The 18,998-nt window shown below is 45.3% G+C and overlaps 1 protein-coding gene and 1 non-coding gene across 8 annotated transcripts in view; one reads left to right on the top strand and one right to left on the bottom strand.

Annotated features, from left to right (window-relative positions):
- Positions 1–18,998, top strand: part of UBR4 (ubiquitin protein ligase E3 component n-recognin 4) — a 150,533-nt gene that overhangs the window by 38,257 nt on the left and 93,278 nt on the right. For all 7 annotated transcript variants that reach the window (XM_058675913.1, XM_058675916.1, XM_058675908.1 and 4 more), the window contains exons 18-25: positions 11,039–11,208; positions 13,730–14,012; positions 15,487–15,622; positions 16,340–16,419; positions 16,863–16,991; positions 18,040–18,222; positions 18,355–18,477; positions 18,566–18,795. In XM_058675913.1, the coding sequence (XP_058531896.1) occupies positions 11,039–11,208; positions 13,730–14,012; positions 15,487–15,622; positions 16,340–16,419; positions 16,863–16,991; positions 18,040–18,222; positions 18,355–18,477; positions 18,566–18,795 (1,334 nt within the window). The remainder of the gene's footprint in view (positions 1–11,038; positions 11,209–13,729; positions 14,013–15,486; positions 15,623–16,339; positions 16,420–16,862; positions 16,992–18,039; positions 18,223–18,354; positions 18,478–18,565; positions 18,796–18,998) is intronic.
- Positions 3,199–3,305, bottom strand: LOC118758654 (U6 spliceosomal RNA). Its single transcript, XR_004995755.2, has one exon. It is a non-coding gene; the product is annotated as a U6 spliceosomal RNA (small nuclear RNA).

The following is an 18,998-nucleotide window of genomic DNA, read 5'->3' as shown; positions in this document are numbered from 1 at the left end:
CAAGGGTGAACCTGCATATCCTCCTCAGAATCTGTCCCCAGACCTGGTTCTTTCATGTGCTGCTTAACGTCATGGCTCAGCCTAATGTGACCTATTGCCTGCTCCAACAGTCACTGGTGGGTACTATGGTCCAGCCCAGCCAGATAGGACCCCCTAGTCCTAGCTTTTGTATACAGTGGTAGACAATGGTAGATGCTAACTAGCACAGCTTAGGTCTCCCCTGAGCAGGTGCCTTGGTCTGACCCAGACCAATACTCCATTTTTTCTGTTCAGAACCGTTGGGTCTCAGCCACCTTGCTTATTGGCAAGTATAGTGGTCTTGTAAGTGGATGTCCCCTGAAGTTATTATTCCTTTTAAAAGAATCAAACTGGGGCCTGCACTGTGGTTCATAGGTTAAGCCTTTTGGTGTCAACATCTCATTTGGGTAGTAGTTTGAGTCCCAGCTGTCTCACTTCCATTCCTGCTTCCTGCTCATGGCCCAGGAAAGCAGCGGAGGATGGCACAGTTGCTTGGACCCCTGCAACCACATGGGAGACTTTGGTACAACTGCCTTTCCAGGCTTCTTGCTTCAGACTGGACCACCTCTGGCTTTTGTTGCCATTTGGCAAGTGATGGAAGAGCTCTCTCTTCTCCTTCTCTCTGTAACTTTGACTTTCAAATAGAAAGAAACAAATCTTAAAGAGAAAAATGAAGACAATATACAAACCCTGCTTCTCAGTCTACCACTGAAACCTTTAGACCTCAATCGTGAGCTAGAGTTCTGTAGTTTCTCGCCCTACACAAGCAGCTGGTAATTTGCAATCTAAGTCTCAAGCTCCTCATTTTTAGTTCCCTGTGTTTCTACATTCCTTAACTGGAAAACAGCTGGGTCAGTTGGTTTTTTTTTTCTAGCAGGTGACTCCATGCTGAATGTAATCCTTTCAGCTCTTTTGTACTTCCTTTTCTGTCGTGTGGATTTGCTGCGATTGTGCTTCTGCGTGACTGTTGTGTGCTTGCTGCTGTTTTGTATGTGGTTGTACCACTCTGTTCACTCTTTCCTTCCTCATTGATGGACATGAATTTTATCCATGGTGCATTGCTATTACAGGTGATACCTTGATCGTTGTGCTGGGATTAGAATTACCAGGTTGTTGAGTGTGAACCTTAAGTCCAGGATGCCCAAATATTCTGTACTATGGGTGTGCGTGTTTTTAGCCTGAGTAGCAGTGTGTCAAGTCACATGGATTCACATCCTGCCACAACATTTGATGATGTCATTTTTTTTTAAAGATTGGTGTATTTGAAAGGCAGAGGGAGACAGAGATCCTCCATTTCCGACTCACGTACCCAGTGCCTGCCACCGCAGAGGCCAGGCGGGAACCGGAACCGGGAACCAGGAGCTTCCACGTGGGGAGGGCAGAATTGGAGTGCTTTTCCCTTCATCCTGTGCTCCCAGGATGAACCGGGGCCCACAGCAGGTGCTCTGGGATGGGACGGGGACAGGCTGAGCGGCAGTTCCACCTGCTGTTCCACATCCCCTGGCCCAGCAGTATCATACTTCGATAATTTTTTTTTCTTACTAAAATTTACTTTAATGGGTCTCAAAATTTTGATAAATTTTTTGTTTCCTTTAAATGTACAAATTTTAATAACTAATAACTTAAAACACATAGGATCACTGGTGAGTACTATGATCTAGCTCTGCCAGATGGGACCCTCGCCCTAGTTTCATGTGTAATGGTGGACGGTGGTAGATGCTAACTAGTCGTAGTTCTCCCATGTGGGCTGGTGCATTGGTCTGACCTGGAAAGATCACACACCGCACTCCCATACCTGTTCACAGAACATTCTCCTTTCCTTCCGAAGGTTCTGTAGGCATTGTGTCACTGTCCAGCCCTTCACAATCCACCAGCAGATTTCAGGAATTTAGGGCTGCCTTCCAGATTCTTCCCAGAAGGAAGACCAGTCTTTAGTTAAGTTCAGCAATCTTGGAAACAGTGTGCACCATGTGATGATCCAGTAAAAGCGGCACAGCATGCAGTGATTGGAACTGCATGTTCAGGAAGATCACTGGAGCAGCAAAGCCAGCTGGTGGGTCACTCTTGCTCTCACCATTCCCACCATTGCTGCTGCTGGCAGCATTGCCACGACGAACATTTTGGACAGACAAGTTTTTTGTGGTTTTTTTTTTTCCTTTAATTTGCACTTCAAAAAAATTTTTTTAAACATTTGTTTATTTTTATTGGAAAGGTTGATATACAGAGAGGAGGAGAGACAGAGAAGAACATCTTCCATCTGATGATTCACTCCCCAGGTGACTGCAATGGCTGGAGCTGAGTCAATTCAAAGTCAGGAATCAGGAGCTTCTTCTGGGTCTTGCACACGGGTGCAGGGTCCCAAGGCTTTGGGCCGTCCTTGACTGCAAGCAGGTTGCTGGATGGGAAGTGGAGCAGCCGGGATTATAACCGGCGCCCATATGGGGTCTGGGCGTGTTCAGGGCGAGGACTTTAATCGCTAGGCCACGCCACTAGGCCCTAATTTGCACTTCTCAAAAGAATTGTTTATTTATATTTTAAGGACAGAATTACACACACACACTCTCCCATCTGCTGGCTCATTCCCTATATGACCAAATGGCCAGGGCTGTACTAATAAGCCAAGAATCTGGAGCTCTCACATGGATTCAGGAGTCCATGGACCGGGGCATCTTACACTGCTTTGCTAGGCACATTAGCAGAGAGGTAGATCAGAAGTAGAGCAGCTGGGACTCTAGCCAGTACCCAAAAGGGTTGTTGGTGCTGCAGGCAAAGGCTTAACGCACTAAGCGCAGCACCAACCCATTGGGTACCTTCTTGACGTTGAAGCCTGTGTTGTCCCCAGGGAGGGGCTTCAAGTGACTTGACGTCAGTTGTGATGCTGACTGGAGTAACGGTGATATGCCAGGTTTGAGAGCACCAGTCTGTACTTGGCCCACAGGAGTAGTGCCAACACTACCGATTTTGTAGATGTCTGGTAGGGGCAGATTCAGCGGCTTGTCAGTTGGTCTTACTCGTGGGAGGATGCAATCCAGGGCTTCAAACACGGTGATGCCGCTGGCATTGCCATCTGTTTTTTTTTTTTTTGAAATTTAAGGACAGACTTTTTTTATTGCTTTTTAATTTTTTATATGGTACATGGTGAAAATATAATGCACATTAACTCATAAAAAGTATTGGCAAAAAAATATGGAACGCTTCACGAATTTGCGTGTCATCCTTGCGCAGGGGCCATGCTAATCTTCTCTGTATCGTTCTAGTTTTAGTATATGTGCTGCCAAAGTGAGCATGGCATTGCCATCTTTGTGGGTGACTTTCCCTTCGGATGGGAAGTGGGGCTGCTGGGATTAGAATCAGCGCCTACAGGGATCCTGGCACATTTAAGGTGAGGGCTTTAGCTGCTACACTATCAAACCGGATCCAATAGATTTTAATTTGGTAGATCTCTTAAAATTTGCCTTGAAACTACCTTGAAGTTTTTCCTTTGTTTTCTAACTTTTAAAATTTTTTCATGAATTTCTGAGAATAAAAGTATAACTCAAGGGATCGATATTTGGCCTAGTGGTTAAGTTGTTGTTTGTGATGCCTACATCTCATATTGGAGTGCCTGAATTCAAGTCCTGGATTGCCTTTTGATAGTAACTTCCTGACAGTGTACACCCTGGAAAACAGCAGGTGATGGCTCAGGTTTTTTGCATGGGAGACCTAGATGGAGTTCCTGGCTCTTGGCTTCAGCTTGCCACAGCCCTGGCTGCTGAAGCCATTTGGAGAGTGAGCCAGCAAATGGCAAAAACCCTTTTTTAAAAAAAATATTTCTTTTATTTTTATTGGAAAGGCAGATACACAGAAAAGAGAAGGAGACAGAGAAGAACATCTTCCATCTGATGATTCACTCCCCAAATGACCTCAACGGCCGGAGCTGATCCGAAGCCAGGAGCCCAGAGTCTCTTCTGTGTCTCCCACACGGATGCAGGGTCTCAAAGTTTGGTGCCATCCTCCACTGCTTTCCCAGGCCACAAGCAGGGAGCTCGATAGGAAGTTGGGCTGCCGGGATTAGAACCGACACTCATGGGATCCTGGCGCCTGCAAGGCGAGGACTTTAGCCGTGAGACTACTGTCCCGGGCCCAGCAGATAACCTTTTTAATAAAATTTTTAGAAATATATATTTTAGAATGGATTAGAAATGCTTCAGTTAGTGAACAGCCTATAGTGCCTCTTCAGCTGTGGGTCGGTCAGAGTGTCTCCTATCAACTTTATCAGCTCCTCTCCCTGATCCGAGTTATTCAGGGAGGTTTCAGAGTTCCTTGACTAGGACTTTTCCTGTCTAAATTTGCCTCCAAAATAGGAAGAAATATTTTTCCTTAGGAACCTCCAATTATGACATTGTTTGCTTAGCTTTTTAAAAAATTGTTAACGATCTTGTTTGGGCATTTGGTTTGGTTTCTACTGTTAACCATGCAGGTTGCGGGAAAGGGTGTGTGTGTGTGTGTGTGTGTATGTGTGTATGTATATATATATATATATATTTTAAAAGATTTATTTATTTTTATTACAAAGTTAGATACACAGAGGAGGAGAGACAGAGAGAAAGATCTTCTGTCAGATGATTCACTCCCCAAGTGAGCCGCAACAGCCGGTGCTGCGCCAATCCCAAGCCAGGAACCAGGAAGCTCCTCTGGGTCTCCCATGCGGGTGCAGGGTCCCAAGGCCTTGGGCCATCCTCGACTGCTTTCCCAGGCCACAAGCAGGGAGCTGGATGGGAAGTGGAGCAGCTGGGATCAGAACTGGCGCCCATATGGGATCCCGGGGCGTTCAAGGCGAGGACTTTAGCCGCTAGGCCACTGCGTCGGGCCCGGGGAAGGGTATCTTTAACCTCCCTTTTCCATTTTGCCTAGAAACACAGGATTTTAAATCTGTCTGCCAGTTGTTGTTGCTGTCATGGAAGAAAGTGAAGGGCTAGCTCATCTTATCTTCATCTGCCACATAGTAATCCTCTGTCAGCCCCGCCCTTGCCTGTCGTTCCTGGGCAGTCATGTGCACTGCTTCTTTACCTGGGCGTCTGACTTCAGTACATGCACATAGGACCTTCTGAGAGATTTGTATTTTTTTTAAAGATTTTTATTTATCTATATTGGAAAGGCAGAAATGCAGAAAGGAGATGCAGAAAGATCTTCTGTCTGCTGGTTTATTTCCATAGTGGCCACAGCAGCCAGAGCTGAGCCAATCCAAAGCCAGGAGCTAGAGGTTTCCTCTGGGTCTCCCACGCAGGTGCAGGGTCCCGAGGCTTTGGGCCATCCTCTGCTACTTTCCCAGGCCACAATTAGAGAGCTAGATGGGAAGGGGAGCAGCTGGGACATGAACTGGCACCCATATAGGATTCCGGTGTGTACAGTGTGAGGACTTTAGCTGCTAGGCTACCGCGCTGGGTCCCCTAAAGAATTTTATAATGGAGATAGTTTGTGCAAATAAACAAATAGAAGTTATTTCTTGAATATTGTCTTCAACTGTCAGAGCAGTAAAGGACTACAATTTTTGCTTTTTTAATTTGAAATGCAGCATTGGAGAGAGGGAGAGATACAGGCAGAAGGAGCTCCTCTGTTTCATGGTTTACTCCCCAGATGACTTTAGCGGCAGGAGCTGGCCCTGCCAGACCCAGCAGCCGGGAGCTGAGGCTATCTTTAACTGCTTCCCCCGGCTGGGGGCTCAGTCGAAAATTGGCAGTCACGCTGGCTTGCATACAGGATGTTGGCATTGCAGGCTGAAACTTAACTGACTACACACAGTGCTTGTCCCAGCCAACAGCTAATTTAATGTAGAGTCCATTGCCAAAAACGGAGTGGGAGTTGTCAGGAGAGAGAATGCCTGCGGTGGGACCGGAAGTGGGTAATGTAGCGAAGCTGTGCCACGTGCTTTGGGGAAGATGAGTAACAGTAGAATGCTAAGTGGGGAGTGGATGGGTAGGTGCCCCAGGCTAGAAGAGGTTTCCTTGGATGGAGAGGTTGTGCAATGTTGAGGCTGCAGAGCCATTTGGGGGTCCTTATATAAAGCAAATAAAACAAAGTCAATGTTGAAGCCAGCTGGAAGTATTGTCTTTGTGGTTTGCTGGTGGGAAGAAAATGGTGTAGTCACTGTGGAAAAGGATTGAGGATTCCACAAGTAACTAGATAACTAAACAGCTGTATGGTATCGAGTAGTTGCAGTCAGTTGCCCATAAGGAATGAGAGTAAGGACTTGAGTGGATTATTTGTATGACCAGGTGATAGTCTTTCTGTGTAGCAGCCAGAAGGGGGAGACAATATAGGTGTTTGCAGGCTTTCGGATGGTTAAACAAAATGTGGTACATCCATCCGAAGAATGTGTCCGTTCCTTAAAATGGAAGGAAATTCTGACACTTGCTTCTGCATGGCTGAACCTTAAGGACATGTTGCTTTATGAAATAACCTAGTTAGAAATGAACATATGCTGTATGATTTCACTTAGATTAGGTGCTTGTAGTAGTCATTTTCATAGAGACACAAGTTGGATGGTGGTTACCAGGTCCTTGGAGGAGGCGGAAATGGAAATCTTGTGGATTTGGGGCACAAAGTTTCAGGTGGAAGAGATGACAAAAGGGTCTGGAGCTAGAATGGCAGTGAGGGCTGCATGGTTATGTGTCTGGGTGGCAGGCTAAACCTCCACCTATGATGCCAGGATCCTGCATGGACTGGACATGTCTCAGCTGCTCCACTTCTGATCCAGCTCCTTGCTGATGTGGCTGAGGAGGCAGTGGAAAATGGCCCAGGTCCTTGACCCCTGCGCCTTCATAGGAGACCCATTGTGATGCTTTGGGCTCCTGGGTATAGCTTAATTCTAACATGACCATTGAGGATATTTGGGGGGAGATCTGGCAAATAGAAGATTCTGTCTCTTGTCTGTAACTCTTCAAAAATAAATAAAAAACCATATAGGCTCTTGTGGTGGCTCAACAGGCTAATCCTACACTTGTAAGTGCTGGCATCCCATATAGATGCTAGTTCATATATTGGCTGCTCACTTCTCATTCGGCTTCTTGCTTATGGCCTGGAAAAGTAGTAGAGGATGGTCCAAGTCTTTGGGTGCCTGCACTCATGTAGGACACCCAGGAGAAGTTCCAGGTTCCTTGGTTTTGACTGAGTCAGGATGGCTTTTGTGGCCATTTGTTGAGTGATTTTAGAGCTCTCTTTTTCTCCTTCTCTCTGTAAATCTGCCTTTCAAATGGAAGTTAAATGAATTTAAACAAAAGTATGTGTTCTCAGTTCCACCGAATTAATGCGTGTTGAAATGGTATAATATTTCTTACCATATTTTGACACAGAATGTAAAAAAATAAAATAGTGTTTGGCTCATGGTACTCTGGTACCTGTGTACTGTTAGTGGCTGTCTTCCTAATTTGTTAGTGTTTAATATTATCACAGCCTATAGGTATGTTGATTCAATAAATATTCGTTGAACTTGTACTGTGCAAAGTACTGTTGTATACACTGGAGAAATAGAGACTATATGGAATTATGAGGAAAGAGGAGACATGATATGGATTGATGACTCATGGCAGAGATCATGGCAAATTATTGATTGTATCAAAGGACGCCTAGAGAAACATCTTGGGTGAGGACTGCACTCCGAGCTCAGATTAGGCTGTGAGAATGCTGTTGTCATTTGCGGACAGGAGAGTTTGGGGGGGTAGGAAAGGGTGGATTTCTTTTTATTTATTTATTTAGATTTTTAAGTTAATTTATTTTGGGCCTGGTACAGTAGCCTTTGACTGAAGTCCTTGCCTTGCATGTGCCAGGATCCCCTATGGGCGTCAGTTTGTGTCCTGGCTACTCCACTTCCCATCCAGCTCCCTGCTTGTCGCCTGGGAAAGCAGTCGAGGACAGCCAAAAGCCTTGGGATCCTGTACCCACGCGGGAGACCTGGAGGAAGTGCCTGGCTCCTGGCTTCAAGTTGGCTCAGCTCTGGACATTTTTGCCACTTGTGGAATAAATTGACATATGGAAGATCTTTCTCTATCTGTAAACCTAACTTTCCAGTAAAAATAAATCTTTCAAAAAAAGATTTGTTTTTAGTTGAACAGCAGATTTTACAGAGAGAGCAAAGATAGAGAACCTCTTCCAAATGGCCACAGTGGCTAGTACTGAGCTGATCTGGAGCCAGGTACTTGGAGCTTCTTACCATTCTCCCATGGGACTGCAGGGTCTCCAGGGCTTGGGCCATCCTCCATGGCCTTCCCAAGCCATAACCGGGGGAGCTGGATTGGAAGTGGAGCAGCTGGGACATCAACTGACACCCAAATGGGATGCTGATACCTCAGGGTCAATTAGTCTGCTGCCCTGCTATACTGGTCCCTAAATTTGTTTTTCAAAAATTCATTTATTTATTTCAAGGTCAATGTTATGTGGTTGGGGCGGGTATAGTCAGAGATATTTCGTGTGCTGGTTCACTTCCCAAATGTCCACAGTTGGTAGAGCTGGATTTATCTGAAGCCAGGAGCTAGGAGCTTCCTCCAAGGACTTCCATTTGTGTGCAGGGGCCCAAGCATTTGTGCTGTTTTTCACTGTTTTCCAAGGCACGTTAACTGACAGAAGGATCAGAAGTGGAGCAGAGGGAACTCACACCGGTGACTATGGGATTCCAACGCTGTAGGCAGTCGTTTTTGTCTCTATTCTACTGTGCCGACTCATGTTTATTTTATTATTTTAAGAGGTATATTTATTTACTTTCAAAGGCAGAAAGAGAGAGGAAGAGAGATCTTGGGTCTGATGGTTCCCTCACTGGCTGGCCATGATGGTCAGGCCAAAGTCAGGAGCTCCATTCAGGTCTACAAAACAAGTAAAGGGACCCAAATGCTTTGGCCTTTTTCCTCTGCATTCCCAGGCACAGTAGCAGTGAGCTGGATCTGAAATGGTGCAGCCAGGTGGCTTAGCCTCCGGTGCCACAATACTGGACCTGCGATTTCATCTTAGATTTGAATAAGTTTTGAGATTCTGTGGAGTAAAGACTTTAGAAAATAGTCTGAGATTCATGCATTGAGGTGAGGATTGATAGTGTGGTTGAGAATTATCCACAAAGGACAGTTGTGGTGGTAAAAAACAAGCTGGAGGGAGGAGAGCCAAAGCTCTGTCGGGGGCCAAAGAATGAGAGCAATGTAGGTAAGGGAAGGTTCCAGAAAGTAGAGTCACAGTTGGTTCAGCCAAAGTTGCTGTTGTATCTGCTATGGCAGTTTACTTCTTAGAGTCAGTTCCCTATTTAGAGCTGATAAGGTTTGAAGTAGTAGGGGAAAACCAGGTTAGTGTGGAATATTAACTAATTTCCAATGGTTCTCAAGGCATAAAATACTGACACAAATATGAAGAGAAGCAAAAATCCTCACTTAAAAATGTATCATAGGGACAGGCATTGTGGTGCTGCTTAGGGTACCCCATTGCGTTGTGCAGTGCCTGGCCCAAGTCCTGGCTCCTCAGGGCCTGGAAGGCAGCAGGAGCTCAGCGTTCGAGCCAGTGTACATGCATGCAGGTGGATTGCGGCACTGTTGCGGCTGTTTCCTAGTGCTGCCCTGTGTAGCAGGGAAGTGTGTGTGGACAGTGTGTGGACAGCGTTTAGCTCAAGGCCCAGCATCAGAAAGCTGCTCGTGAGAGCGACTACATTTTAAGATAATACTCATTTCCAAGGCTGCTTTTTAACGATGGAATTTACTTGGGCAGGTTTGGAAATTTGTCCCACCTTCTGAGGTAACCTTGAGTTGCTGGTTTCCTACTAGCACGCTGCTGATCTCTGATGTGTGTGTTAGAGAAGATAACTGTAGCCAGATGGAGCTGAGCTGAAAGTGAGCTCTCTGAAAGACAACTGGAGGCAGCAAAGTAGCTTGATTAGTTCTAGATACCTTGGCAACTTAGCGGCGGAGTTTTCCTGCTAATACTGTTAGTGTAAATTGTTCAGTCTCCTTGCTTTTGGTGTTAGGTTTGTTATGTGACTATTTCTGAAAACTTGTCTATCACTATAATTATGTAAAAGGTTTCCTTTTGGGAATGGTGGTTGTGGTAATAGGTTAATTCAGCACTTGGAATTTGCACATCTTTATGTGTAGGTGTGCTTAGTTTGGGTCTTGGCTACTCCATGCTGTGGTGTAATTTCCTTCCAGAGCACTTGGCATGCTGCATGCGATGGCCCTGGTGTTTGGGTTCTATCACCCTCATGGGAGGGGAGACCTGGGTGGGTTCCTGGCAGCTGGCTTCAGTGTGCTCTGGCCGTCTGGGGAGGGGCTCAGGTGGAGGAGAGCTTCCTCTGTGCACGTCTCTTCTTTCTCCCTCTTTCACAACCCTCCATCTCTGTTAACCTTTCTTTCGAATCAATAAAATCTATTTCTTAATATAAGTTTTCTTTTGAAGGCACTGATTTCTCATGGGTTCTTTGGAAAATTATCCTGCTTCTGCTATTTAAACATGTTTCTTCCCGTTAAGCAGCTCATTTCAAACAATTAATGGGTATTTATGCGATTAGATTAGTCATTTTCACCTTTTCCTCCTTTACTGAACTAGAGTGATCTTTGTCCAGGTCACCTCTCAATTTGACTCTGTTTCCCCCCCCCACTTTTTTTTTGTAAGATTCATTTTATTTTTATTGGAAAGTCAGATTTATGGAAAGACAGAAAGATTTTCTCTCTGCTGGTTCACTCCCCAAGCAGCCTCAGTGGCTGGAGCTGAGCCGATCCGAAGCCAGGAGCCAGGAACCTCCTCTGGGCCTCCCATGTGGGTGCAGGGTCCCAAGGCTCTGCTGCCTTCCCTGCCACAAGCAGGGAGCTGGGTGGGAAGTGGAGCTGCCGGGACACAAACTGGCGCCCATAGGGGATCCTGGCAGATGCAAGATGAGGACGTGGCCACTAGGCCATCGCTCCAGGCCCTGGTTCCTTTGTCCTTTGCTGTACTTGATGCATGTTAGAGAGTGTGACTAGCCGTTTGACCATGTTCCTGTGTTACTCTAATGTGTCTCATGTGTCTGTCACTGCAGAACACCCTGCTGCAGCAGCTGGGAGTCTCCCCTTTTTCTGAAGGCCCTTGGCCTTTGTACATTCACCCTCAAGGCCTCTCGGTGCTTTCACGTCTCCTGCTCATCTGGCAACATAAGGCTGACGCCCAAGGTGACCCTGATGTCCCTGAATGCCTCAAGGTTTGGGACAGGTAAGCAAACCACATGGCAAGACCTGTACTGAAGATTATGTCCTTGAGTTTTTTCTTTTTTTGAAAGTCAGATATATAGAGAGAAGAGGAGAGACAGAGAGGAAGATTTTCCATCCGATGGTTCACTCCCCAAATGGCCACAACGGCTGGAGCTAAGCCAATCCGAAGCCAGGAAACAGGAGCTTCTTCTGGGTCTCCCACGCAAGGGTGCAGAGTGCCAAGGCTTTGGGCCATCCTCGACTGCTTTCCCAGGCCACAAGCAGGGAGCTGGATGCGAAGTGGGGCTGCCAGGATTAGAACCAGCACCCATATGGGATCCCAGCGCATTCAAGGCGAGGACTTTAGCCGCTAGGCCACGCTGCGCTGGCCCCCCGCCCCCCCCCCTTTTTTTAAGCTGTGTTTATTTTTATTAGAAAGGCAGATATACAGAGAGGAAGAGAGTCAGAGAGGAAGATCTTCCGTCCGATGGTTCACTCCCCGTGTGACCTCAGCAGCTGGAGTTGAGCCACTTTGAGGCCAGGAGCCAGGAGCTCCCTCCAGGTTTCCCACACGGGTGCAGGGTCCCAAGGCTTTGGGCCATCTTCAACTGCTTTCCCAGACCACAGGCAGCAAGCTGGATGGGAAGCAGGGCTACTGGGATTAGAACCGGCGCCCATATGGGATCTGGGTGTGTTGAAGGCGAGGACTTGAACTGCTACTCCATCGTGCCGGGCCCCTAGTTTTGTTTTTAATTTGTTGAATTTTTTGGTAGATGGTTTAAATTTATTGTGATGATAAGTTTCTGGCATGGGGAAGAGTGAATTGCAGGAAGATGTCCTGGCAAAAAAGAAGTGTGTTCACAGCAGTTTAGTAACAGAATGTTCTATGTTATGGATTTGGTTATAATTGTTAACTGGGACATGAATCTTAAACATAACCAGTTTGATCTTGACCTGATTTCTTGAAAGAGAAGCAAGAAAGCCAGCTCTGTTCTTGATTATTTTGCTTTCAGCATGAAATCACTTAGAGTGACTTGCAGTCTTGTTTTGGATAAATTTTAAAGAATTTTTTGCCTTGGGGGAAGCTCAGATTAATCATCTAAATCCTCCTTCGATGGACCTATATTTGCCATTTTTGTTTACATGGTTAGGAGTCTTCAAAGCAGTTTGTTTTCTTAAAAGGCTTTGCTTTTCTGTTCCCCATTTTAGCATCAAATAGCTCTAATGCTGGATTTGAGATATTATAAACCTTGAATGCCAATAATCCAAATACATTTTTTCTGAATGAAATCCTGCAAAAAGACTGGCAGGTTGGGAGTGCAGTGGTACGAAGAAGGGACTCCCTTTTTAAAATACAATTATTTTTCATTATTTCCAAAGGCAGTATAAATAATTGGCTACGTTTGTTTATTTATTAAGCAGAAAAGTTCTGTTGATAAGTTTTCTTATTGGCAGAATTTCTTTTACTTAGTCTTATGACCTGCTGAGTTCTTTTTGACTATAATTCTGTGCTTTTAATGTTACCAGAAACTCTCAAAGCTACATTGCATTATAGAATTAAAGTATAGGGAAAAGTAATCAAGTTGGTTCTTTCTGTCTGGAATTTTCCATTTCAAAGCTGCCGCTGCACTTACAGGAGGGATTTTAGGTCTCGAAAATGCAGGGTGGCATTAATATAACAGTGCTACGGTCAGAGCTGTGAAGAGTTCTTCAAAATGTTTTTTTTTTTTTTTCTTTAATATTCATTTATTCATTAATTACATTGCATTACATGACACAATTTCATAGGTACTGGGATTCCCCCCCCTTCACCCCAGACCCTTCCCCCATCATGAATTCCTTCACCTTGATGCATAACCACAGCTCAAGTTCCGTTGAGATTCCCTAATTAAAAGTTTACACCATACAGAGTCCAGCATCCCACTTGTCCAGTTCAAGTTCAACGGCCTCTTAGGGAGGCCCTCTCAGGTTTGTAGGCAGAGCCAGCAGAGCGTCACCTCGATCAATTAGAAGCTCCAACATATCCTTCAAAATGTTTTGTGGCCAAATCCGGTTTGACTGTTTCCAGAACTTAGTAAGTTTTGTACTGCTTTGTTTTTTTTTGTTTTTTTTTTTTTGTTTGTTTGTTTTTTAAAGATTTATTTATTTTAATTACAAAGTCAGATATACAGAGAGGAGGAGACACAGAGAGGAATATCTTCCGTCCAATGATTCACTCCCCAAGTGAGCCGCAACGGGCCGGTACGCACCAATCCGATGCCGGGAACCAGGAACCTCTTCCGTGTCTCCCACGCGGGTGCAGGGTCCCAAAGCATTGGGCCGTCCTCGACTGCTTTCCCAGGCCACAAGCAGGGAGCTGGATGGGAAGTGGAGCTGCCGGGATTAGAACCGGCGCCCATATGGGATCCCGGGGCATTGAAGGGCGAGGACTTTAGCCACTAGGCCACACTGCCGGCCCCTCTACTGCTTTGTTTTTATGTTGATGCTGGCATTAAGAGGTGTGTTCCTCTAGCCTTTGTGTAACTCTTTTTTTTGTGTGGTAGGTTTTTGTCTACAATGAAGCAGAATGCCCTGCAAGGTGTGGTCCCCAGTGAGAATGAGGACTTGAACGTGGAGCACCTGCAGCTGCTGCTCCTCATCTTCCACAACCTCTCTGAGAAAGGTCGGCGCTCCATCTTCACCCTCTTGATCCAGACCATCCAGGAGCTGAGTGTCCACATGGATGCTCAGATGCGCTCGGTGCCTCTCATCCTGGCTCGCCTCCTTCTGATCTTTGATTACCTGCTACATCAGTACTCCAAAGCCCCTGTTTATCTGTTTGAACAGGTACAGACCCTTTGTGCTCTATTCGCTTTACTGATATCAAAAGCTTTGTTCTTCATGAGTCTTTGATGATCCAAAGCCCAAGTGAGCTGCTCACCTTCAGTTTCAGGGGTTGGTAGTGGTTTACTGGTTGATGTTTGCTTTCACTTGATGTCAGAGTGAGGCACGCAGGTTGCTTGCTTTAATGTGTTTGTTGAATTATGGGTTTCTGTCCCATGTAGTGCCTCGTTATGCTTGTGGCATTGGGCATCAGGACAGTTTTTAAAAAAGATTTATTTATTTCTTGCTAAGGCAGATTTCAGAGCGGAGAGACAGGAAGTTCTTCCATCTGCTGGTTCACTGCAGTAATCGCTGGAGCTGAGCCAGTCCAAACTAGGAGCCAGGAGTTTGCTCTGGGTCTGCTGTGTACGTGCAGGGTTCCAAGGCTTTGGAATGATTTGGCTTTTATAATGAGGGAGTTTGACGTATACTGGGATTCCACTACTGCTTTCTTGGGCCATATGCAGGGACCTGGAAGGGAAGTAGAGCACCTGAGACACAAACTGGCACCCTAATGGGATCCTTACACTTACCAAAGGTAGGATTAGACAATTGAGGCATCGTGCTGTTCCTGGCAGAAAAAAATTGAGAATCAGAATTCTTTCCTGAACACATTATGACAACTACATGGTATTTACATGGTTTTAATAGTAAAATAGGTTCTCTGAGAGGGTGTGCATAGGTTGTATAGAGATCCTGCACTGCTTTTTTGTATGAAACTTGGATATATGCACATTTTGGGACATTGTGGGTTCTGGAACCAATCCCAGTTGAATACTGAAGGACAGTTGTGTTATTTAATGGTTGAAGAATGACCAAACAGTAGTTTTGTGGATTTGAAAAATCCTTTGCTGGTGTTTGGGAGGGCCATGTAAAAGTTAACCAGTATTTCTTTTTTTTTTTTTTTTAAAGATTTATTTATTTTTATTACAAAGTCAGACATACTTAAAGGAGGAGAGACAGAGAGGAAGATCTTCCGTCCGATGATTCACTCCCCAAGTGAGCTGCAATGGGCCGGTGCTGTGCCGATACGAAGCCGGGAACCAGGAACCTTTTCCGGGTCTCCCATGTGGGTGCAGAGTCCCAAACCTTTGGGCCGTCCTCGGCTGCTTCCCCGGGCCACAAGCAGGGAGTTGAATGGGAAGTGGGGCCGCCGGGATTAGAGCCAGTGCCCATATGGTATCCCAGTGTGTTCAAGGCGAGGACTTTAGCCGCTAGGCCATTCTGCTGTGCCCAACCAGTATTTCTCAAAATGTTCTACTGAACACTATTCCCTTTGTGTTCCATCAAGAAGTGCTTTTCAGACATCAGAAAAATCTTTTTGGTGTTGCCTTTTGGGTTGTGAATGTCTCAGGCTTTGTTACATACAGGTTGGTTCTCGAGGCTGGAGGAGGAAGCAGAGTGGTGACTATATCCTCCTTCATTGGTGTTTTCAAAGGTGCAGCATAACCTGCTGAGTCCTCCTTATGGGTGGGCCAGTGGCTCCCAGGACAGCAGCAGCCGCCGGGCAGCCACTCCTTCCTATCATGGCTTCAAAGAGGTAGAAGAGAACTGGGCTAAGCATTTTTCATCAGGTGAGAAAGAAGATGTCACCAGGAAACTGACCTTTTCACCTTTGCAGGGTCGAATTTGAAGCTGAAAAATCAACCCACCTGCTTCACTCTGGTCTCTGGGTGTCTCATTACCTACTTAACAGATTCAATATGTTTTTAGAAATTAACTCCTTCGTATTCCATATTTATTTTTTAAAAACAGCTGTAAGAATCAGGATTACTTATGTCTGTCGCCTTGAATTTTGTATGGATTATTGGATGTTAACCCCATTTTGTGGAAACCTTTATGAGGCCCTAGACTAAGTTTATAGTCATCCCCTCAATAAGCCTCTCTCATTTTGGGGAAAACAAGTAGCAGTGAAATGTAATGTATTCAATTTAATGATACAGTTTAGTCACGTAACCTTGATTGAAGAGCACCTTGGTTCACTGCTAGAGCTGTGGTTCTCACACAGGATGGTTTTGCCCCAGTTCAGGGGACATTTGGCAGGGCATGGAGACCTCATTGGTTTGTCAGGTGTGGGGAAGCGCTCCTAGCATTCTCTGTGGAGGCCGGGGATGTTGCGGAGTGTGTATTGCACTGGATGAATCTCTCTTAGCCAAGAATTGTCTGGCCCCAAATGTCAGTAGTGCCAACTTTGCAAAAGCTTGTTTGAGCATATTTTCTTTGTTATATTTTTGTCTGTTAGGCAGAGCTTCAAACGAAGCCATTCTTTTAATAAACTTACTGCTTTTCAGATACTGTTCCACAACCCAGATTCTACTGTGTGCTGTCCCCAGAGGCCTCAGAGGATGATCTGAACCGACTGGATGCTTTGGTACCAGGAATTCTAAAGACCCATTTTATATGTTGTTTGGGTAGTCTTCAGCAAGATCAGTCTATCGGGGGAAGGAATGATTTGGCTTTTATAATGAGGGAATTTGACGTATACTAGGATTTCAGCTTATTCAAAAAGGAAAACATTATTTTGAGATTTGATTAGCTATATTTTTGCTGTTGGGGTTGGATTCTGATGATTGACAGAATCCTCATTTCTGATTGTTTGTCACATGCAAATACGCTAGCAAACAAAAGCAGGTGCCTCAGTGTCACTCTGCTCCCTGCGTGTCACTGGCTCGGGGAAGTCCCAGAATTCAGATCTGCTGCAGGAGAAATGAAGTCAGATGTGATGGGCTGTTCTGTCAGTCTTGAGGTTGAACAATCAGGCATAAGTTGCAGGAAGAAATATTTTAGAAAAATGTTTTTCTTTCTTGATATTAGGCGTGTGATGTGCTTTTCTCCAAGCTTGTCAAATATGATGAGCTCTACACCGCTCTGACAGCGCTGCTTGCAGCTGGGTCCCAGCTCGACACCGTCAGGAGGAAGGAAAGCAAGAGTGTCACAGCCCTGGTAAGGCCGCGGGAGTTCACGGAGGAGGGTGCGCTGGGCGCGTGCTAACCAAGGTATTGAATGTCTGCAGTGTTTATGTTGTTTAGGTGGTTATTTTCACTTAACAGATCATTTATTATTTTTATATTTTGTTTGGTTAGCATTTGGAAAATTGTCTTTAAGAGTTAATACCTCCCGGGCTTGGCAGCGTGGCCTAGTGGCTGAGGTCCTCACCTTGATCCCATATGGCTGCTGGTTCTAATCCCGGCAGTTCCACTTCCTCTCTATCTCTCCTCCTCTCTGTATATCTGACTTTGTAATAAAAATAAAATAAATCTTTAAAAAAAAAGAGTTAATACCTCCCAAGAACTTTGTCTCCCATGGGTACTGTTTGATATGTGATATTGAAAGCCTCACACTTTGCACCTACATTGTTTTAAAAAATGTTCATGTGTTTAATTTAACTTATTGGAAAAGCAGAGCGGGAGAATTCATCTTCCATTCCCTGGTCCAGTTCCCAGTGCTTGTGGCAGCCAGGCCAGGCAGGAGACAGGAGTTCAGTCCAGGTTTCCCATGCAGGTAGCAGGTATCTGCTGCTGCTTCTCATGGAGCACTTTGGCGTAGAGTTGGGATTTGAACCTGGCCATTCTGATGTGTAGTGCAGGCCTTCCAACTGATGTCTTAACTACCATGCGAAATCCCTGTCCCTGAGCTGTTTTGTAAGGTCCTTTGAAAGCTTTGAGTGTCTGTCCATCTGTCTTTAGGGGACTTCAAAAAGTTAACTCAAAGTGCATATTATGAAGAAACTATGCATGATTTCATAATGTTTTCTACTAAAAGAAACAATTCCATGACTGTTTTGACATGCCCTTGTACTTTTGAAAGTCTTCACAGCAATTGTAAGCCACAGGGGCTGGCAGGTTGTATACCTGGCAAGCAGAGCGTCGTCCTGCTCTGTTTTAATCATTTGGCAAATCATTGGGAGCCAAAGTTGTCTTACAAAAGCTTTCTGGCCTGTGCACAGTGTAGAATGTAAATGCTGTGTGTGTGCTTCTTTTGCTGCCTTCAGGAGGCCTGTGCCCTTCAGTATTACTTCTTAATATTATGGAGGATCCTAGGAATTTTGCCACCGTCAAAGACTTACATGAATCAGCTGGCCGTGAACTCCCCCGAGATGAGTGAATGTGACATCTTGCATACCCTGAGATGGTCTTCCCGCCTCAGGATCAGCTCCTATGTCAGCTGGATAAAGGTACCTCAGTGGGACACAAAGCTTGCTGCCATGGGGCAGTCAGAGCCAGGTGTCTGTGCTTACAGGAACTTTAAAGAGAATGAAAACTGTGGACACGGTTTGCTAAATAATTTCTAATTGCTGTCCAAATAGGAACACCTTGTCAAACAAGGAATGAAGATGGAGCATGCTGCTTCCCTCATAGAGCTAGCCTCCGCTAAGTGTAGCTCGGTGAAATATGATGTTGAAATTGTAGAGGAATATTTTGCTAGACAGGTATGTTATTGTCAGAATTGGATTGATGGAACCTGGCTCCTAGCACATCCCGTAGCGCCACTGATTAGTGTCTTGGCTGTCGTTCAAGATCTCGTCGTTCTGTAGCATCGACTACACCACCATCTTGCAGCTCCATGAAATTCCCAGTCTGCAGTCCATTTATACCCTGGATGCTGCCATCTCCAAGGTCCAGGTCTCTTTGGATGAGCATTTTTCTAAGATGGCTGCCGAAACCGATCCTCACAAGTCGTCTGAGATCACCAAGAACCTCCTTCCCGCAACTCTGCAGCTCATTGACACCTACGCGTCCTTCACCAGGTTCGGTGGACAAGCGCCCTTTGCGCAGTGATTCCGTTTACGTGTTTGGATACCCATTTGGTATAATGTTATCTTTTCCAATTTGAAAAGCTAACTGATGGGAAGTACGGATGGTTTAAGAGGAGTTAAAAAGTTTAAATTATAATTTGTTGAATATTTTCTAGCAATTTATTTGTAGGGCAAGAGATAATGTAATTTTTCTA

This window comes from Ochotona princeps, chromosome 2 (genome assembly GCF_030435755.1).
Source record: "Ochotona princeps isolate mOchPri1 chromosome 2, mOchPri1.hap1, whole genome shotgun sequence".
NCBI lineage: Eukaryota > Metazoa > Chordata > Mammalia > Lagomorpha > Ochotonidae > Ochotona > Ochotona princeps.
Note: the sequence above shows the minus strand (reverse complement) of the source record. Positions and strands in the feature narration are given on the sequence as shown.